Below are 22,857 nucleotides of genomic sequence, written 5' to 3'. Positions count from 1 at the left end.
GGTGCTGGTTCAATTGGAGGTCAGCATGCAGAAGAATTCGAATCGATCCATTCTTATCTCCTTGTACTAAGCTCAACTCCAAGTGGATCAAGGACCTCCACATAAAACCTGACACACTGAAACTAATCAAAAAGAAACTGGGGAAGACCCTGGAGGACATGGGCACAGGGGAAAAGTTCCTGAATAGAACACCAATAGCTTATGCTCTAAGATCAAGAATTGACAAATGGGACCTCATAAAACTACAAAGTTTCTGTAAGGCAAAGGAGACACTGTCAAAAGGACAAAACGGCAACCAACAGATTGGGAAAGGATTTTCACCAACCCTAAATCCGACAGAGGGCTAATATCTAATATATACAAAGAACTCAAGAAAGAAGAACCCAGAGAACCAAATAATCCCATTAAAAAGTGTGGTACGGAGCTAAACATAGAATTTTCACATGAAGAACTTCGGAGAGCTGAGAAACACCTTAAGAAATGTTCGACATCATTAATCATTAGGGAAATGCAAATCAAAACAACCCTGAGATTTCACCTCACACCAGTCAGAATGGCTAAGGTCAAAAACTCAGGAGACAGCAGGTGTTGGCAAGGATGTGGAGAAAGAGGAACACTCCTCTACTGCTGGTGGGATTGCAAGATGGTGCAACCACTTTGGAAATCAGTCTGGTGGTTCCTCAGAAAACTGGGCATGACACTTCCTGAGGACCCTGTTATACCACTCCTGGGCATATATCCAGAGGATTCTTCAGCATGCAATAAGGACACATGCTCCACTATGTTCATAGCAGCCCTATTTGTAGTAGCCAGAAGCCGGAAAGAACCTAGGTGTCCTTCAACAGAGGAATGGATACAAAAAATGTGGTATATTTACACAATGGAGTACTATTCAGCCATTAGAAACAATGAATTCATGAAATTCTTAGACAAATGGATGGAGCTGGAGAACATCATACTAAGTGAGGTAACCCAGTCTCAAAAGATCAATCATGGTATGCACTCATTGATAAGTGGATATTAGCCTAGAAACTTTGTATACCAAAGACATAATCCACAAATTAAATGCTATCCAAAAAGAATGGAGGAGTGGCCCCTGGTTCTGGAAAGACTCAGTGCAAGAGTATAGGGGAATTCCAGAACAGGGAAGTGGGAAGGGGTAGATGGAGGAATAGGGGGAGGGAAGAGGGCTTATGGGAGTGGGGACCCAGAAAAGGGGAAATCATTTGAAATGTAAATAAAAAAATATATCAATAAAAAAAAAAAAAGAACCTAGCAGGAGCAGACTGCCTGCTGAGCTTGCTTTGCAACTCAATCCAGCTGAAACAAAGCATGGGGTCTGTGGGACTTCCCTATATTAAATGCAGTGCTGACTAATAACTTTGAGCCTGGATCAGAAACTTTTGTCTTGGCTGCATTCTTCTCTCTTCTCTCACACCATCCTTTTTCATTTCCAGCCCCCCTTTCAGGTAACCCAGTTCATCCATGGCTGCTGGACAGCTACACATAAAGGATTCCAGTCATTAAGTAGCGAACACAAGATGCTTCAAGATCCTCCAAGTCTCTATTCATATACACTAATTTAAAAAAAAAAATTGGCAAATTGATCAGTATAGCTCATTCAAATTATTTGATATATATATATATACAAACATACACACACATACTGTACCTTTTATCATTTTGCCCTCTTTATGGGCAATCTTTCTCAATCATTTTTCTTATTTTTCCTAATCACATTCCTTCAAGAATATCATACATGCGTATGTCTTGATCAAACCCATACTCCCCATTCCCTTCCATTAAGTCCCCTTTCCCTCCTACCACTTTTTCTTCCCAACTTCATGAGCTCTTTTTTCAAAACCCATTGTGCCAGGAGCTAGAGAGATGGCTCAGCGGTTAGGAGCACTAGCTGCTCTTGCAGAGGATCCTAATTTCTCAGTACCCACTTAGTAGCTCACAGTTGCAGGGCATCCAACTCCCTCCTTTGGCTTCCATGGACACTGTGTGCATATGGTGCATAGACTTACATGCAAGCAAGCACCCATATACATAATAATAAAAATGTTTTGTAAAAGCCAAAACCCACTTGGTGTGCCTGAATATGCATGGATGTAGGACCACCAAAGTGTGGTAGCATCTCAGGAACTATGTAGTCTCTGAAGAAAAACAATTCTCCCTCCCCAGTAGCTATCAATTGTCAATGATTCCTCAGTTAAAGGTGAGCGTTCATAAAGTCCCTCCCCTGTGCGTGCTGGGATTTTGGCTGATCTTGTACAGGTCTTGTGCAACAAGCCACAGCCTCTGTGGGTTCACATGTGCGAAGAGCACTATTTTGCTGCCAATGCCTATAACCTCGGCTCTTACAGTCTTTCTGTCCCCTTTTCCCTTGTTCATTCCTTGTGCCTGTTGGGGAAGAGACATGAGATGGCCTAGCCATCTGTAAATTTATGGCACACAGCACCATGCTGCTTGTTAAGTTTTACACTTGATCCATATTTATACACACGAACAAGCTGCAGTGGGGTACTCAAAGCAAACTATGCTTGTGTTTTTTTCCTCCCCACTTATTATTTTTCAAAACTTGGTTGGTATTTAGTTATAAAGAGCATACACTATGACCACGGTGGCATATCTGATTCCAGAACACACTGTGTAACCCCTTTATGAACACTCGAGAGTTTATTTTTGGCTCAGGTAAGGAGTCAAACATCTTCCATACACAACCACTATCTGTGAGCTGAAAACACACTCTAGTTTCAGGGTCTGTGGCACACTGTTAGGCAGATTGTATATAAGGAGAAACAAACCAGTGCCTGCTGGCTATGTAACATGGCACCCTGATCATACGGTGTGACTGAGGAGACACATGTAATTCATTAGACTGCCATTCTGTTACAGACAACAATTTACACATTATTTCCAAAAAGATTACAAAGAAATATTATTCCTCTTGAAATAGAGACAAATAATCTAATTCTGCCTGTTCCTGTAGCTTAGTCAGCAATTCTATCAGTGTTATGTTTATGTTCAGATCATACCAAAGTGAAATTCCAAAATACTTATTTATAAGGTTTTACTGTCTTTAAATGTTCTGCTCATTTAATCAGATACTCAGTGATTAAGTATCTTTTCCACATACATTTATATGTAAATACTGCCATACATAACGCTATCTCTGGATGAACATTGAAGAATCAGTTCTCCAAGACAAAGCAAACAGAGGGAAGCATCTTCCCAGCATTTCCAGGTTCTTATCATCATCAAAGAAAAAATACAAGACAAAGTAAGGAACTGAGGAAAAGGATCTCTTTTCCTCAATAATACAAAAGGACGCAGATGAGTGCAGGAGATTCTGAGAGGGATGGGTAGCACAGGATCTGAAACAATGCATTACAGGAAACCTTTAAGGAGAGGGAAATTATTCATGAGTTAAGGCAACTAAAGAATTCCAGAAATGGATCAAGATTTTCCCAGAATAGGGTTAACTGTCTCCTTTATCTCTAAGTAACATTTCTGAATATGTCCTTGTACCTGATGGATAATATGAACATAAGTTTTTAATGCTAATGATATAAAAATGTCACTACCATGAAGTAAAGGACAAGTTGCAATGGTCCCAGTAGGCCATGTCAACCACTGCCAGTTTTGGATAGCCTTGTACCGGTCCTGAGAGGTCACATGTCCTCTATAGCACAGCTCTGCAGTTATATACACCTCTCCCCACCATGCATGTTGCCTCTTGTTTTGCCAACCTCAGTTAACTTCTCCAGTTTCATTCTGAACATCAGTTAGTCAGAAGATACAGGTCCCAGAACAGCTTCTCTGCATGTGTCCTGGTCAAGACAGAGCTCTACCATCCACATGAAATAAGAATGTTACATTTTTAAATTTCTTGAAATTTTATTTTTATTTCTTGTGTATGAATGTTTTCCTTATTATGTCTATTTACCACATGTATGCAGGGGTCAGAAGTGGACTTACAGACCATTATGAGGCACTGTGTAGCTGTCAGAATTGAACTAGGTCTTCTGGAAGAACAATCAGGGCTCTTAATTGCTGATCTATTTCTCTGGCCCCAATGATACTCTTTAAACTTTCCTTTTAAAAAAGCAGACATGAGATTACACAGTAATGTTTTGCTAAAATCACCAAACACACTCATGGTAAAATACATAAGGAGTTTATTATATCAGCTGTCTTCTAATAGTAGACTGATACTTTAATAATTTAATCAAAATAAAAACTGCAAACTTCAGTACTATAAAACTGAACTAAGACAGCACAGCTACTCACACTGAGATATATATTCTGTCATATAATCACTTAATTATACTAAGAAATAATTATAAAAATAGGTAAAAATTTAATGAAAATATTTCTTTTTATTGTAGCTTAGGAATTCTTGCTCATGTCAACAGACTGTCGGACATCCGCCACTGCTTCAGGCACACGAACAGTCATATTGTCCATAGCCTTGGTCAGACAAATTTGGCAGCCCAATCGTGACCTGTAAGGAAATAAAGGCGGCTTGAATGAAATCATAGACTCAAGGCAAGAATCGGGTCAAGCACCTCTAATCCCACCACTTGGAAGAGGAAGGCAGGGCAGGAGTTCATGGCCATCCTCAGCTACACAGTAAGTAAAAAGAGACCGAGCTAGGACATGAGATCCTGCCTCAAGCAGTAACTACAAAAGCCTTGAAGGCAGGGATTAAACTTAACCATCAAAGGCAAGAATGTATTTCCCCCTCATTTTTAACATCTCTGAAATCAAGGTCTATTTCACAGCCAATGATATCTTAAAGTCACTGCTATGATGTAAGGAGGCAGCTGTGTCATAGCTGTAACACACACTAGTGTCTCCAACTGTGCAAGTAGCTTGACTCCACAGGTGTTACACTTTTTAACTGTTTCAAAGTAAGTCCAAAAGGATTATAAAACCAGCAATATTACCAACAATAGAGGAATACTGTCGATGCACATCTGTAATCTGTGCAAGGAAGAAAGACCATCATTCCATTCTTTTCTTTCTTTCACAGAGTGCTATGAATCATGTTTCCCTTGAATGTTTTGTTTTTAAAAATAGTTATACATATATGGATATGTGTAAATAACTTTTCAAATGCACACAAAATAGTAAGTTAAAAGATAATAGCATGCATATTTTAACCAGCAGCATGTTTCTTTTCTCTTAGAAGTACAAAGAAGCTTCATATTAAGCCTGATTGGCGGCATGAGCCTGTCACCTCAGTTACTTAGGAGACTGAGACAAGAAGACCACAGGTTGAGGGTAAGCTCGAGCTAAGGAGTAAGTTAAATTCCAGCTTGGATTTAAATTCAATCCAGTCTCAAAATAAAAAAGTAAATATAGGGCTGAGCTATAGCTCCGTGTGAAGTACTTGTCTAGCATGTGCAAGGCCCTGGGCTCAATTCCTAATACTGAAAATAAAGGTTAATTGCATACCAGTCTTTGACAAAGCATGTCATGAAGGCACTAGCTTCATTAATAGATTCATCAAACATTTACTGAAATTTTCTACTACTAAATGTCAAAGGGCATAGTACTAAATATTAATTTACTAAATTATATACTAATTTAGTACAAAGGGTGTACTACTAAATGTCAATGATTATTCTACTAAACGTCAATGATTATACTACTGTATATTAGTGATATACATGGAAAACTCAATATTTTCTTATTAACATCTGTTACATGTTGGGCACAGGAGAAGTATTCATAGGAAAGCACAAGATTCAGAGCCAAACAGACCAATGGTTCAAAAGCAGCACTAACAGAATTTTTAAAGGCAACTTTCTATTATTTCCTAGCCTGATCATCAAGATGGAGAATAAAAGACTTCTCAGAGGGCTGCTGAAGTGACTAACCGCTAATGTCAGCAGTATGAAGTGAACTTTCAATCAGACAGATGAGACGAGACAACTCACTGATAATTAGCGTGTGATACTGTGACAAATGACATACAAATAGAAAAAAATAAAACCCCTTTGAGGACAAACCCATACTTCTGGCCAGGACAGATGGTATCTAGAATAGACTTTGAAGGGTGGGCCAGATTGAACATTTGTAAGAGGCAAAATAACTTGAGAAGAGCACTTGAGGTCATGGCAACAGATACAAAAGGCTCAAAGGAGCATCTGAACTGAGGTAAGTGCTTCAGTTTTGCTGACAAGACAAGCAATGGGCTAGGGTGTGGCTCAGTGACAGACACATGCCTCACGTTTTAAAGTCCCAAATTCAATCCCCAGCACCTTCTTGAGAAAGAGAAAATTTACATGGAGAATTGTAGCTTAAAAGTAGCCAGGATAATACATAAATTTAGCCATTGTGAGGCACCACTTAGGGGGTCCTAGAATGAGAAAGCCAGAACTCCCTAACCATAGGGAGTTCTGATGAAGGGAGAAAAAAACAAAAACAAAAACCCATCTCCCACCAGTTGTTCCTCTTTGTAAAACTAGAAAGAGCCTTAACAATGCCCAATTATGTACCTAGCTCTACCTGCAAGAGAAAAAAAAAAGGCAATCCAGACTTTAGACTTGGGAGGCCTTAGTGAGCTAGTTGGATACTGCACATGCTCACACGATGAATGAGACAAGGCTACTCCATAAGGAACTATTAATTTACGAAGTGAAGCACCTGTCAGTGAGGCAGAGCAGAGCACTGCAGGTACAATGATGGGAGAAGAGGCACACATGAGGACAGAGGAGAGCTCTGGGTCAGGGCAGCCAACACAATGAGCTTGCATGTAAAAAGGTATGGCGTTCTCAGTCTCTTCCAAAGGTATTAGTCTCACCTCTGTAAGACAGAGGTGAGGCTGGTGACAGAGATGTGTTGAAAAATATCTGATCATACCGTGAACCCTGAGATTGTGTTATTTACTGGAAAAACCTGTTTCTAGTTGTGGTGTGGCTCAGCACTAGGACACATCTTTAATCTAAGAGCTTTCTGCTTATTGTAAACAGGATTAAATAAAGTCAACCACAGGTCAAGAGGCAGAGCAGGCAACCAGTTGACGGAGAGTAAACGAAGGAAATAACCATAGAGAGTAAGAGGAAGTCAGGATGATGGCTAGAGAGACATACAGAAAGCTGAAGGAAGGGGCATTCAGTTTGAAGGGTTTTTAGGCAGTGTGGAGGAGAGCTTTTGGGTTAGCAGAGGAAGGTCAGCTGGGTGCTTTCTCTGCCTGAGATAGCAGGCTTTCACCCCAGCATTGGTTGGCTCCCATTGGTAAAATCAAACATTTGAGATTTTGTCTAAAAAAAAAACAACATTTTGCACCAAATGTGGGGTGCCATTTATAACCATTTGGTTTTTTTCTGTCTGCCTCAGTTCCTGAATAATGACATGGAGGCTTATTTATTTATGAATTTCTGCCTAGGCCTTAAGCTAGGCTTGTTCCCCAACTAGTTCATAATTCAATTAACCCATCTATGCTATTCTATGTCTGTCACATGGCTAGTTACCTCTCCTCAGTTTCATATGTCTGACTTCCTCTATGTCTTGGTGGTGAGTCTCCTGTGCCTAATTATGTTTCCCGAGATCCTATCTCCTCCCAGAAGTCTCACCTCCTACTTTCTGCCTTTGTTAAAAGCCACCTGCTTTTTAATAGATGAGAGAGGGAGTGTTTGTAAAATATGATATGGTTATGTGAACAATACCAAAGTCCAGGCTGCATTCAATTCTCTGCCATCACAGAAATCAACATTTGAATAATAAAAGACAATCTGTATGGGGTGGTTCTGATGCTAAGGTCCTATTCCCCATTTGTTTCTTGATCGATCAATAAAAATGCCAGGGACCAATTGCTGGTCTTAAGGAAAGAGGCGGGACTTCCAGGTCCCTGCAGGAGGAGGCAAAGAGATTCAGAAAGAGAAGGGAGATTTTGCCATGCTTAGGAGGGAGAAAAGGAGACCAGCCATGTGGGATCTCAGGTGGAGCGGCCATAGGCCGCTTCCCCAGGCAGGAGATTAGAAATGCAACTAAGCTGAGGGCAGTTTAAGAGGTGCTGAGCTAAGAGCATTGGGAAGGGCATGCTAGATGAGTGAGATCAGAAGCACCCAGCAACTGGACCAGTAAGGCAAACTGAAATTGAGGTGTGTGTGTGTGTGTGTGTGTCTATGTGTGTCTGTGTTTTTCATCCTCGAATCCAATATTCCCTGGGTGGGGGTTGTAGTTTAAAGTGGGAGTAGTAAGAATTGCATGATATGACAGTCTTTACCCGGTACATAATAATATTTATTATCCCAACATAGGCTGACTGACAGGGGACTTTGTCTAGCATGGACAAGGCCCTTAGCACTGAAAACTAAACAGAATGAAAAATAGGGAGATGAACTATAAAAAGGAACAAAGTGAAATTAATAAACTATTATCACTGTAAGTGCTTAAAATTTATCCTTACCATATAAAATGAATTCTTGTAAGCCAATATGTTTTTTAAAAATTATGCATTAAGGTAGCAAAATATAGTTAAACAAAACCCACTTTCAGTAATAATAAGCCTCCTTAATTATGCCTCAAAACAGCAAATCCAGGAGAAGTCTTCCTTGACTATGAGACTGGATAATTAAAAAACAGTATCACTAATTCCATCTGCTCGTGTGGAGCTTGCCATGTTTAAGAGAAACTCTACCTACTAATTAATAAGCTCTGATTAATTTCGTTAGTATACACTTAGAAAAAGAACTAGTCACCTTAACATAATTACTACTATATATTAAATTTCTTTGAAAAATCAATTCTCTCAAACAGGTAAAAATCTCCACTATAATTTTGTTCAATTATCAAATCTGTCCTTCAAGAATATATAAATGGAATGCTATTAAAAGCATTCCAATTAATTCCATCCTAATAAACTGTGATAAATATTAATTCCTAGCAAAATAGACTAAAAAGATATATTACAATTTAGAAATTATATTACTACCAATTAATTCTTTGACTTACAAAAGAGAAGTTTCGTGGAGGCCAAGTGTGAACAGTAAGAGAGAAACATCCCCAGACTTCATGACTTGTTCTGTACCCACAAGGGCACTTCTACTCATGGGTATGATCTTAGGCCCAAAGGAATATTAACGCAGATTTTTCCAGGTTGTTGGTAACCGTGAAGCAACTTTAAAACCTTACCTGACAGGCCAGGTCTCACGCCTTATGTCTGTAATCTCAGCACACATGAGTGTGAAGCCACTCTGACCAACAGTTTTAATATTGTCCTTCAAACAAAACCAACAAAATCTTCTTACCTGTCTGTTAGTCCAAAAGCCAGGTCAAGCATGTCATTCTCTTCATCAGTAATGGCATCTAACTTCTCATATATGTGATCTTCAAAGATAAGATGACAGGTAGAGCAAGCCAAAGTTCCCTCACACGCACCTGTAAAAGCAGCACAAGGTGAACATACCATCCATTGTAGCAGGGCACACTTGGCTACTGCAAAATGCATCTAAGTTTTAGAATTAGCTGCACACTAAAAAAGGCTGGAATACTGAATAATCATGAGTCAGGAATACGTCACCCATCCTCACACAGTCAGAAATCATAGTACTTCACAAAGGTTCTAAACAGATAATGGGAGGGGACCATGAAGGCTATACAATTCTAATATGAAAATGTATACACGTTCATAACTGAGACACACAGACACATAAAGATGTGTTCTAAAACACATATAGCAATGATGCATATAATTATTTGCACATAATTCACCTTGTCTGCAGAACTCAAAACAGCCAATAAGAACTTGCATTATACAAGAGAAAGCAACTACCCTACACTTAAATAAAGTTAATTATTCTTTTCTCTCAATCCTCTAATCAGGTTTAATCAAACAAGACGTTTTAAAAGCACCACAGATTCAAACACTGAATATTTGTGTTCCACATTTAGACTATATTTATTCTATACTTGTGTGTTGTGTATGTATGTGCACATATGCACATGCATATTACAGAGTGAATGTGGAATTCAGAAGACAACTTGTGAGCGTTGGTTCTCTCCTTCTATGATGTGGGTCTCAATGACCAAACTCTGGTTACTAGATGTGGTTGACAAGTGCCTTTACTTGCTGAGCCATCTTGCCAGACCCTTGCTCAATTATGATCCAACCGTTATTTACTTAGTTCTTGTGATCCAGGTACCCCACAAAGGAAAGTAACAATCATGTCAATCTTGTCATCCAGCCAAACCAAGTGAGAATCTGCTGAGAAACAGCCTTGGACTTCATTTGGAAGTCTCCTGACAAAGAAACTCAACCCTGTAAGCCACGGCTCCCTAAACTTTCCACTCCTGACCCACTTCTAAGTGAGAAATTTTTATGTGACCACAGGTACACAGGCAAATAAAATAGGTACAGTAATAAAGTGCATAATTTTAACAAACCATAAAACCAAATATACACACATACACACATACATTTATATACAAGATGTCTCAGAATTTTACTAGCTAGATAGCCTGGAGTATACAACAAGTAGTAAAAACAAGGAGACCTATCTCAACAAGGTAGAAGGTAAGAAAAGTCCATACCATGCACCAGAACACATATAACCACGCACACATACGCTCAGAGAGAGAACGAGGAAGAAGATGAGAGAAGCAGAGAAGAGAAACACCTTAGTTTTTATTAAAGCCACCCTAAAGCAGCGCCAGGGTCAGGAGGGCCCAAGTAATGAAGCTCAGGAGCATATGCACTGGGGAGCAGTCTCTGCCTATGCCCACTTCTGTGCTAACGAGAACATGGCCGGCTTCTTTACTTTCCTTGCTCCAGTTATCTTAATAGTAACTATACCAACCTCATCTAGGAGCTACAAGAATCATGAGCACAGTTAAATTATATGTATGGCAACATGCCTGGTAGGCTGTGATAATTACTATTTGGAAATGGTGAGACTCTTGGGCTGCTGGGGGGAAACTGTGTCAGTGGTCACATCCAGCACTAGACCCTGCATGCTAAAATACTAACATGATTGGCAAGATGTACCCACTGGTGCAATAGTGGCATGACTGTCATGTCATGGGGTAGTCAACAACTTTCTGACTGGATTTTAAGCTGGCTTCACAGAAGGGATTTCATGCCTGGTACTGTAAATGTGGTCAAAAGTCCATGACAAGAGAGATCACAGGCCCTGGGGATTTATTGTTGTTTTACTTATTGGTTAAGCTGTCAAACTGCCTTCTAAATATTCATGTTAATAACTGTAGATTTGTGTTGTTCTCAACTCTGATAGAAGCAGCTTGATTTTGCAGTAGGTAATGGCTAATGCAAAGACTCATAATTGGTCACAGAGACAAAATAACTAAAGATAAGACTCAGGGAGCATTATGGAAGAGGGCCTGAAGGTGTGTGAAACACTGGTTGATGAGGCGGGAAGCTATGAAATGCTGACACCTGGACATAGTACAGCTGCTGCATACATAGCAGCTGTGATTGTCTGCACAGGATCAAGCCAGTCAAAATTCTAGCATGGATGCAGGAGTTCCCTTGGCAAAGGAACTACTAGCAGATGATGGTTGCTGAGGAAGAGAGAGTCACTCTCTTTTGAGGACATGACAACACTGGTAGGAAGGCCATGCCCCAATTGATGGCTCTACACTCATACATATTAGCAGCACTAATTGGTCTCTGGGGATTATTAATTACCAAAAGGAGGTCAAAAGTTTAGAGGAAGACAGGGTAGGAGACACTAAAGGAAGTTGGAGGGAAGCAGTGGCAAATGGAGATAGTAAAGGTACACTGTATAGATATATGAAATTTCCAGTTTCCATTTATGGAATTTGAGTGTTGCTAACAGTATGTTTCCTATATGAAAGTCTTGTATTAAGGTCATTTTGTCGACATATGATGTTGATAAGATAAAGTGGGCCACCCACCCATACCTAACCCCTTTTCCAACCAAAATGTAGAATACAGCTATGTTGGAAGTTACATATTGAAAATATGAAATTATGTATACACGTTTTGTTCAAAGGATGATTTAGCATAAGAAAAATACAACACTAAGCATAACAGCAAGCAGAATTACAGACATCTATAACATTACTAGGATCTCTTCTCTTGAATAGTAATAAAGCAGGCATATGAGAAATACAGAAGAAAAAAGTTTGAAATGATAAGCTAGATCAACTTAATCACAGATATGTAACTGCCCCCAAGTGGCAGAATACTGAAGCACACAATTCTGAAAAGCTGGTCTATTAACATACAAGTTGGTAGAAAGAATATGTATGTATTGTATTGCTTCCCAAGTTTACAACTGTCCATTTTCCCTCATTCCCTCATACACAATAAGTTATAAATTAAGAGTGACTGTATTGCTCATCAGAGGCCGATGTAAGAAGAACACAGGAGTGAATAAATGCATTACAGAAATGTGGTAAATGCTATGAAAGCATAGTCTGAGGTAGAACAGTGACAGACTATCACAGACTGTGTGCTACAGGCAATCCAAGTTTATAATGGGTTGGGAGTAAAGAGAGAGACCCCAGTAGGGACTGGGTGGTTAGGCAAAGGGATTTCTTTTGTTACCTAAACCCAGTACTCTACACCCTAGAATCCAACCACTTCTTCCATAACATTTGTCGCTATCTACTATGCATTTCTCCTGTATGTTATAAGGGACTAATACAAAGATACTTCATAGATACAGAATAGTAAGTACACATTTATGGGATAAGAGAGAGAAGATGGCACCTTGGCAGAAGGAAAAGTGCACATGAAGGCTTGAAGGTGGTGATTTGGTGTGAGCTCAAGGTTCTAAGTGGTCAGCACTGCTACACTAGGAAGAACAATGAGAAGCTGGGGGAGGGGAAGAGCAGTGGGGAACATAGCATGTGTAGCCTTTTAGGCCAAAGAAGAATTGGATTTAATCTTAAACGAAATGGCAAGTCCTTTGGTTTGACTCAGAAAACTAATATAGCTGATGTCAGACAATCACCCTGGCTTCAGGGCTCAGATTGGAAGCAGGTTCACAGGTCCAGTGGCTTTATTGAGCCAAGTGATAAATAAAATAGAGCCAAAAGGAGCTTCTGGAGGCTTAAGTGAGAAGAGGTGCTGATGGGCTGGATGTACCAGGAAAAAAAGTTTTTTAGCTGCTCAGGTTCCAGCCTGCAGTAGCTGGATAGTGTTCATTATGAATACAGGAAATGCGGGAGGAAAGATGCTTTAGGGAAAGGGCGGAAGCTGTTTTAAGAACATGATTTTTTACCAGCAACATGGCTCAGCAGGTAAGGACAATTGCTGCCAAGCTTGATTGATAACTTGAGATTTATGCTCACAATGCACATAGTGGGAAAAAACTAACTCCTATAACCTGCCTCTAGCCTTCCACAAACATATTATAGCAAGTGTATGCCTATACTCACACACAAATATTATACACATGTGGTGGAGGAGATAAGTACATGTTCAAAAAAGTCAATAATTGAATTTTAAGTACCTTTGGGGTTTCCAGAAAGAAACATAAAGTAGGGAGCTGAATCTACAGGCTCAAGCTCAGAGGAGAGAACTGAAAGATGGGAAGGCAATCTCATGAGCATCTAGGAAGGGCTTACGGTAACAGAGCAGATGAGATTACATGGGTGGATGATGCAGAAACTATGGACTTGGTCGCTCAGTAGTGGGGATGTCATGGAAACCTTTAGGAGGTACAACCTTGCTGAAGAAGCATGTCACTAGGTCAGACTTTTGGTCTGTAACCTCACCACTTCCAGTTCCCTCTCTCTCCTTCACATCTGTGGTTGAAGATGTGATCTGTTAACTTCCTGCCAAGACCATCTGCTGCCACATCTCCTTCATTATTATGGACTTTCTATATGGAACCTTATGCAAACCAAGATAAACTCCTTCTTACCTAATCACTTTTGGTCAATGGAGTTTTATCACAATAGAAAAGATCCTGATACACTTGGATTAAGTCATTTCATCTTCTAGCAACCATATGGAGTAAATACTATTAGCCCCATTCTATTGGAGATCAAACAAGATAAAAAGTTAGGGCCCTAACCCAAAGTCACAGACTGAGTGACAGTGGACAAACCAGCCTAGGCAGAAAACCCTACTCAATCACACTAAAAAGGGGTTGGGGGAAACACTGTTTTAACTTTGACTCACAGTGTGTATTTAATTTTACACCAACACTTCATAAAATAAATATTTCACAGTAAAACCCCTGCAAAAGATGTTGTGTTTTCTGTTTTTATAATTGATTAATTTCTCTAAGATGCTAGTTTGAAGCCAAGAAACTGGAGCTGGAATGTAGAGTTCTTACCTAGCATACATGACACTTTAGGTTTACTCTCCAGCATGACAGAAATCAGATATGGTGGCTCATGCACTCAGAGAAGAAGAAGGAAGATCAGGAGTTCAAGGCTGCCCTCAGATACATAATTTCAAGACTAGCAGGGATACAGTAGGTCAGGTGTTTATCACAGCAACAGAAAAATAACAAATACAGTAGAAGGACTTTTGTAACAAAACAACTCCCTTCTGGCGTTTAATTTGTAACTCTTCTAGAACTGTCTTATACAACTGTTCAGGCTTATAGTCTATGACTATATAAGTTCTCTGTTGATGAGTAGTTGTTTTTGCTAATCTTTTCTGTTAGAAACATATCTGTAGTAAATTTCTCAGGACAAGATTCTCTTCCTAAAAGTAAAATGGAATCTACAGAGAAAAATGACAAAAATAGCCCTGCCTGGTTACAACTTTCATCTAACCTGAGAACATTTAGGGCTGGAAAAACAGTTGCTTTTGTATGTTCTCAGAGTGTGCTAATAGCCTCTACACGGGTCTATAACATGCCAAAGAACACTGTCATACAGTTTTTAAACATAGCCTAACATTTCTGGCTAGTTCCAGGACAGACTGGGCTACAGAGAGAAATCCTGTTCAAAAACAGAAAAAAAAAAAGGTATCTAATAAATCTAATACCTGGGTCTCCTTATTAACAATTTATGTTGACAACTTTTTGTTTGTTTTTCCAAATAAGGGCCTTATATTGCCCTTTATGTATCTTGAATGTCATTTTCTGTGCACACTGCAGATACCACAGTGTGAAAATTCACCCTACCGCCAACCCTGGTGGTTGCTGCTCACTGGTGGTCACTGCTGCTATCTGCTTTCCAGTCACTGTTCTAGATAAATCTTCTAGAGCTTGTACTCTTCAGTGTGTGAATCTGTCCAGCTAAATGACTGGCCAGAGGCTTACATGCTGCTGCCAAGAGGCAGCAAGCCAAAGAACCCTCAGAAAAGAACCACTTAGGCACAGCCAGTGCTTGCCCGACGTGTAACATGGAGGGAGGGGTGGGAATACCAGCTTTGTACATGTGATTTGTCAATAAGGTCAGAAGTACAGAAACAAAAACTTTCTACATAATATTTTTTTTAGAATACATTACCTGTTCTTAGAAAGTATGATAGCATTTAAAATTAAATTATAATGACTCAGAACCGCTCTGTGCTGTGGTATTTACTACTTCTGTCCTGCTCTCATCTGCTCAGGCTTGCAGCAAACAGGTTCACAGTAGGTGATGGGCAGCAACAGAGCTCTGAGCCAAGTGCTGTGTAAGTTCCTTTCCAGAAGTAAACAGTAGTGTCACTCATTACCCATCGGGTTTGTTTTAGTGCATATGTGAGTACATCTCTGCCTGGTTGTGTGCCATATGTGTGCACGTGTTGAAAAGACAGAAGAGGGTGTAGGATCCCAGGAGCCAGCACCAGAGGCAATAAGTGAGTTGACCTAAGTGAACAGGACTCTGGAAGAGCAGTATGTAGTTTTAATCACTGAGCCATCTCTCTAGCCTCTACTCTAATAATCTTTACAAATAAAAAAAAGTGATATGTCCTAAATTATAATATTTCCTTAGAACACCATAGTTTAAAATCAAAAAACAAAACAAAACCTGTAACTTATTCAGAAGGTTACCTGGGAAGTTTTAGGAACACTTACCAAACCCATCGATATCTAGGTTATTCTCAATCACAACATCTAGCAGAGAGTCACCAATTTTTCCCTTGGTTGTTAGCATTTCACCATCTCGGTTCTTGAAGTGGACTGTTATCTTATCTTCTGAGCTGGGAAAGGAAGCAGCATGTCAGTATTTTTAGCAATTTCAAACTGTAACTTAAGGTCTAGGGAGATAGTTCAGAGGATAAAGGCTTTTGCCACAAAAGCCTGGCCATCTAAGTTGGATCCCTGGAGCTCATGTACAGGGAGAAAAGAACCAACTCCAAGAAGTGGTCATCTGAGCACTATATATGCACCATGGGTGCCCACATACTCATCATCAATACGCTCACACAACAGTATCAAATGAAAGAAAACATTAAGTCACTACTTAGCCTGCAAAGCTAAATGAATAAACATACATACAGGCAGAAGAAGATGGCATAAACTGAGGGTCTACCCATCTACCCACCTAGGAGGACAAGCTATATCACCTTAAAACAAATGAAAACTACCCTCCTGACCCAGTAACCTGATGGGGATATAGAGTCAGACTCCCCATAGATCACAGACATGTGGAAACACTCAGCAATCATTACCACCCAGAAGTCTGTTGGGTTTTGTTATGATAGCAACAGTGAATCTAGTTGGTCTCCATCCAGAGATTAACTCCAGACCCTCACGCTGAGCACACACTCGTCCACCACACTATACCCTCAGTTCAGGAAACATATTTTGCTTTCACAAACTCTTAGGAAAACAATGTGTCTGTAACCATGGCCCTAAGAGACAAGTTCAAGGTTGTTTGTGGTTGTTTATTATAAAATTAAAAAAAAAAAGTCATTCCACTAGCCACAGGGTCACTACTGTGCAGGTGTCTGCTCAGTGAGACTTTGGCCCCAAAGGGCAGCTTGTTTTACTGTTGTGAGTATTTGAGCATTTCATTTTTAGTCCACATGGTATATTCAAAATTCAACAGAACAGAACCCTAAAAGGATGCGCACCTCTGCATGTGTTTTTACTGTCATCTATCATCTAGTTAAGCCTAAATTGCTTTCCTTTCTACAAAACAGCATTAAAATGTGGGAAACGGCCCTTATACTAGCACCTGAAGCTTTCCCCTCCATTATCAACACTTAGAAGATACACACTTACAACAAGTAACTGTAATTTTTCCACTACTAATAGATGGCAATACCCACCCCCTAGCTCCACGCCCCCATTACCCCTGTCTCAATAAAAGCCAACTTCACTAGAATTAAAACCCAGAATTAAGTAATTCCAGGGTTACAAACATCCAAATCCAATCATTACATTTCACAAAAAAGTCAGATGAATGCTCCTCCACCCCAAAGCGGATAATGCTGCATTAGTAAGGCCATGGATAAAAGGATCTTGCTGATTAGAAAGACCCAATAGAAATGTATCTTAAAATATCAGTGAAATTTTCATCATTCTCTAAAATTCATGAATTCTAATATTTTTAAAATTAAAATGATATAGAGACTTGTTTATGTATGTGCCTTCAAAAAGGGGTCTATGCCACAAACTTCTTTTAATTGGTGGTAGGAGAGGCCTTTAGAAACAAGTGCTTTACCTGCCCAGCACCACTAGCGTGTGTCAGGATTCCCAGAACTATCAAACAACAGGAAGAATTTTCTTGCATGGCTCCAGAGAGAGTCAGAGAAATGTTCTTCTTTGCCTTAGTGGAGCCTAGGCTCTGTAAATCAGGTTTACTCACACGTGAGGATTTGTGACTATAAACTACTCAACAGCTATTTTCTTTTTTTCAAGGTAAAAACTGAGAATGACAATAGCCCGCAAGAGTATGAGATTCTCTAGAGTCTTAGAGAATTAAAAGAATTTAAGAGGCAAGGATTTGAGCCAGTTGGACTATGTAGTGTACGTGCGAGCGCATGTGTACTTGTTTGGCTTTTAAACTTGAAAAACCAGATGGGACTGTCCCCAACCCGTATAGCTATATGAATTGGAAAGGTAAGATATGAACAAATGCCTGGAAACTAAGCTACAGTGAATAGCTTGTTTATGGAATTACTCAAATCCAAGAGATTAAGAATTGCTGTTCTAGAACACATAAGAGCTAAACTCATAGCAAAAGAATTTCAAATCAGTTTGACATCAGTCTCTAGTCAAGACATTTGTCTTACAGTTTGACAAAGTACAAAACTGCTAGACTGTGATAGAGTTCAAACATGGAATTTTTTATTTAAAGCCCAAGTTCTTTTTGCTGCTAGGAACCTGGACTGCTTCTTGTTGGTGGTATGTATTCAAATGTGGAATCCTGGCCCCCAAGATCTGGCAGCAGGCCAACGAGAACATTCTCACGTACACCAAATGATGTTATGTAAATGTTGTTTGTTAATCTTATCTGCCTGGTTAAATAAAAGTATTTGGCTACAGCCAATTGCTGGGGAGAAATAGGGGTAGGCAGTGTTTTGATTAGGGGACCCAGGACAAGAGGGAAGAGAATTGGAGAAGAAGAGAAGGAAGACAAGAAGAGGCCAACGTGAGAGGAGATGAACCATGAGCATGTGGCTAGGAGAAAGGCCTCCTGAGGTCAGGCTGACAGAGCCAAAAAGGAGCCTAAGTGAGACTCAAACAGCAAGTAACTTAGGGAGCACAGCTGGAAGTTAGCCAGACTAGAGTATAGAAAAATAGGTTGGGGATAAATGTACAGTAATTCTGCTAAGCTAGTTGCATAAATCAATGGGACTCAGTCTCGATTATTGGGGGGCTGTCTAGGTTATATTAAGAACTAATAGTTAATTAACATTTATAATAGCTACTATGTACTAAAGCAGTGATTTCACTTTCAGAGTGGAAATGACCCTTTCACAGGGATCATATGTCAGATATTTTGCATATTAAATATTGATATTAAGATTCATAATAATAGCAACTTATGAAGTAGCAACAAAATAATTTTATGGTTGGGGTCACCAAAATATGAAGAACTATGTTATAGGGTTGCAGCATTAGGAGGGTTGACAAACACTGTACTAAAGGTATGCAGTCCTAGTTAACAAATGCTAAGATTAGTAATTGATTCGCTAAGGACAAGGAAGGAAGAACAGAGTGAAATTCTTCAAGTGAAAGAGCAGAGAACCTAAGAGTCAGAAAAAAACAGCTTCTGGTCTTGCTCCTAACAGCATTTTCATAGAAGTGGCCATGGAAGCCACTCCTATATGCAGGTAAAACAGAGTAGTGACTGTATTGATTAAAGCATTGAAGTTTGTCTGTTTGTTTTACAGATTCCTACTTATCCCAGGCTAAGTTGCAATACTCCAATAGCCAAGGATGCCCTTGAACTTCTGATCCTCCTGCCTCCATCCCTCAAGTGCTAGAATTACAAGTATATGTCACCACACCCAATCAATGTGGTGTCAGAGGTCAAACAGGGCTTCATATACCACACCAACACTCTACTGACTGAGCTATATCCTTAGGATAGACTTTTTAACTTAACCAACTGAGAGAAACAATTAAAACAGAGGAAGTTTATGGATATACTTTATTCCTTAAAACACTATACACATTTATTTGACTAGAGTTAACTTCTGTCCACTCTGAATGACTGACTGGTCAATTACAGTCATGGACCCCACCCCACCCCAGCCTCTGCCACTTACACACAGCCCTTTCTAAGAACTAGGTAAAATTTCAAGTAGTGCAACAAATGTAATTCTTCTAAGCCTTACTCACTGATTAAAGAACCACTTGTTCTGCTCAACTCCAGCAGACACAATAACAAGGCCATAGTCCTCCAGGTCACCCCAGGCTTAATGGAGAAAAGCAGTGTTTCTCAACCTTCCTAATGCTGTGACCCTAACAGTTCCTCGTGTTGTGGCGCACCCCCCCCCAAACATAAAATTATTTTTGTTGCTACTTCATAACTGCAATTTTGCTAATGTTATAAACTGTAAATATCTGTGTTTTCCGATGGTCTTAGGCCACCTCTGTGAAAGGGTTATTTTATCCCACAAAGGGGTCTCAACCCTCTGGAAGAGCAGTCCTGCAGTAAAGATTAGCAGCTATTGCCCTTTCACTACATAGCCTGGGGCACTAGCAAGGGAGAGGGGCAGTGTGGCTCCCTTCTTCCCTCATCATCTTGCCCTCTGAAATTGTTCATGAAGTGAGAACTACAGAGCTGCCAGCTGCAGCACTGCAGTACATCACACGCCTGACGTGCGCCCGACGGGCAGGAGGGCCCTGGTCCCATCCACAGCAATACAAGAACAAAGAGTGTCACCTGTGATGCAGCACAAACTCTATTCAAGGTCTAGGCCTGGTTTTGCCAGCTACTTACTATGAAAACTTTATGCCTACTCCCCTACCTATCTCCTTCTCAGGACTGACTTAAAAGCACAGTGAAAACCCTCGGTAATCAAACTGCTACAAAATATCAAGCATTGTATCAGGGCATTTGAGAACAAAAGCTTTTCAATACTCACTTATTGAAGACTTATATAAATGTGGACCTTAGGGAAGGGGGGATCCAGGAAAGGGGAAATCATTTGAAATGTAAATAATGAATATATTGAATAAAAAAAATAAAACAACTCAGCTCCTAGAATAGCTGTCCAAACACAACTGTGTACTCTACAGGAATGCCCTCCTGCACTGGCAAAGCCAAGCACAGTAGGCACTCACCATGTGCTAAGTACTTGAAATGTGGCTACCATGACTGCAAGCCAGAACCTTAAATACTTTTTAGCTTCACTAAGTTCAATAACCACATATGACTGGGAGCTGCTGTGTTAACAGCAAAGGTCTGGATAATAAGAGCTGGAAAACTTATTTGAAGCTCTGTGTCAAGAAGCAAAGCATCCAAAACCTAATGACAAAATCATGGGAACCAATTTGCAAAAGTGTGTGTGTTCCCTTAAACAGTAGTAATACTGATTATGTTCAATATATGTCACAGTTGAAATCCAGCGCAAGCATCTGCCATAGAAATTAAGGCATCCACAGGTGAATAGTTTGAGAAGCCAGGAGAACTAGAACTGAATGGTCCTCACAATTTCCTATCACTTCATGCAAAATATCTGTACGTATATACAAACACATGAACAAACATTCTCGTTTCTGCTATACTCTGTTCTAGAGTCAAACAGATGTTTTCTGAAGAAGCCGTGTCTGTGTTGAATATTCTGCACACTGATACACCAGACACCAATGCTGAGCTTCATGTTTACAAGGTAAAGAAGTTTGGGATGTGTTATTCTAACAGAGAGTCGGCTTCCAATCCAAACGCTATGTGTGTTGTGTTAAGTGAGCTTTAAAACTCTGTGATCCGCCAGGCAGTGGTGGTGCACGCCTTTAATCCCAGCACTTCGGAAGCAGAGGCAGGCAGATTTCTGAGTTTGAGTCCACCTGGTCTACAGAGTGAGTTCCAGGACAGCCAGGGCTATCCAGAGAAACCCTGTCTCGAAAAACCAACTATATACATATGTGTGTGTGTGTGTGTGTGTGTGTGTGTATGTATATATGTATATATTTGCCAAGTATATTGATTTGTGACTTTCTTGGGGCTGTGACTACAAAAGTTGAGCTAAGTTCTTCCACAGAGTAACATACAATTCAGGGAAACCTTAATCTATGTTTCCAGACCAAAACCATTCACATTTCACTTTGAAGAAACTCATCTTCCCTTTGAAGCAACAGATGTGTTTTTGCATTGACATTGCCATTATATGATTTTCACCTTGTCCCTACACTCAGAAACCTCTAAGTAAATTTTATCTTTACTAAACCTAAGGGGACAGTGCCTTTGAGAACAAATATACCCAATATCAATCTTCCACCTATGGTGGGTGGTGTGGGTAGGGAAATCTCTAAACTCAACATTTACCACAGAATTCTCAACACTATGACTCCCCCCCCCCCCAAACTGTTGCTAAGAGGCAGCTACCTACTGAGCTCTCACTTTTAATCAGGTGCACAAGCAAAGTCACCTGTAGGGAGTCATTTGTCCCTTAAATCATCCTCTAAGGGCTACACATCCTCTAGGTCAACAGGGAGAGAAGTTAAGCCAGTGCGGGTGTAAACCGTACCCTACTATTCCCACTAGGCAGCCACTCCTAACCCTTGCTACCTGAAGTCAGCACAAAGGGCCAACACAAAGCAACCACAACGGCGATGTCGACAGGACAGCCCACCGAGGAAGCCCCCAAGCCAGCGCCCCACACCGCCCGAGCCAGGCCCGGAAGGCTAGCGTCACGAGAAGAGCTCTCCGGCGCCGGGCCAGCAACCGGGAGGCGAGGCGGAAGGGAGCCACGGGCGGAAACGCAGGCCGCGGAACGAGGGACCCGCCATCCGCCGCCGCGCCTCACCTGCTCCGCGCGCGCGCAGACACGCTCAGCGGCCGGCCAGGCCCGGCCTCTGCACGCAGGCAGGGGCTCGGGGTCCACTGAGGGACGGCAGTTCCCGCTCGGGTCCCGCAGACCAGCAGCCGACAGCGGTCCAGGCCACGGAAAGGGACGGAGGCGCAGGCGGCGCGCAGAAGTCGGGCTCCCGGAGCGGCCGCCATAACACTATCGAAAGGTTCCGGTTCCCGCGGGGTCCTGCGCAGTGCCGAGGGTCCCGTGGGTCCCGCGTGTCCGGCTGCGAGGGACTACACTACTGTGAGCGCCCTGCGTGTCCTATAACCCCGCGCCTGAGCCCCGCCCCGCCGCTGCCACGCCTCCGCAGGGCGGGGCCGAGCACGATTCCAGGGATCTGGTTAAGAGTTCACCTTGAACTTTTTCTGCAGTCAGCTCTGCCTTCTGGAGCAGTTACTCATCAAGGACTGACCAAAAAGTCACCAGGTCAACTTTTGCCTTTTGCCATAGACCCTCAAAGCAAAGCAAATTATCACACTTTAGAGCACAAG

At 40.9% G+C, this 22,857-nt stretch overlaps 1 protein-coding gene across 1 annotated transcript; it reads right to left on the bottom strand.

Moving 5' to 3' along the window:
• Positions 1 to 4,167: 4,167 nt before the first annotated feature.
• On the bottom strand, positions 4,168 to 22,656 carry Fdx1 (ferredoxin 1). The gene is made up of 4 exons (XM_052188345.1): positions 22,319 to 22,656; positions 15,969 to 16,093; positions 9,267 to 9,396; positions 4,168 to 4,510 (listed from the first exon to the last, which is right to left on the bottom strand). Exons 1-4 carry the CDS (start codon positions 22,513 to 22,515, stop codon positions 4,396 to 4,398), a joined length of 567 nt encoding a protein of 188 aa, XP_052044305.1. The 5' UTR covers positions 22,516 to 22,656; the 3' UTR covers positions 4,168 to 4,395.
• Positions 22,657 to 22,857: the final 201 nt, after the last annotated feature.

Source organism: Apodemus sylvaticus, chromosome 7 (genome assembly GCF_947179515.1).
Source record: "Apodemus sylvaticus chromosome 7, mApoSyl1.1, whole genome shotgun sequence".
Lineage (NCBI taxonomy): Eukaryota > Metazoa > Chordata > Mammalia > Rodentia > Muridae > Apodemus > Apodemus sylvaticus.
The sequence above is the reverse complement of the archived record's forward strand: the minus strand, read 5'-3'. Positions and strand labels throughout refer to the sequence as shown.

What these genes read in the sequence shown, in the direction of transcription:
- Fdx1 (XM_052188345.1), bottom strand. Translation starts at nt 22,515, where the DNA reads ATGGCGGCCGCTCCGGGAGCCCGACTTCTGCGCGCCGCCTGCGCCTCC. An exon ending in CCTAGATATCGATGGGTTTG is followed by an intron (nt 9,397 to 15,968) that starts GTAAGTGTTCCT and finishes CTGCTTTTACAG; the next exon opens with GTGCGTGTGAGGGAACTTTG. An exon ending in GCTTTTGGACTAACAGACAG is followed by an intron (nt 4,511 to 9,266) that starts GTAAGAAGATTT and finishes ATTTCCTTACAG; the next exon opens with GTCACGATTGGGCTGCCAAA.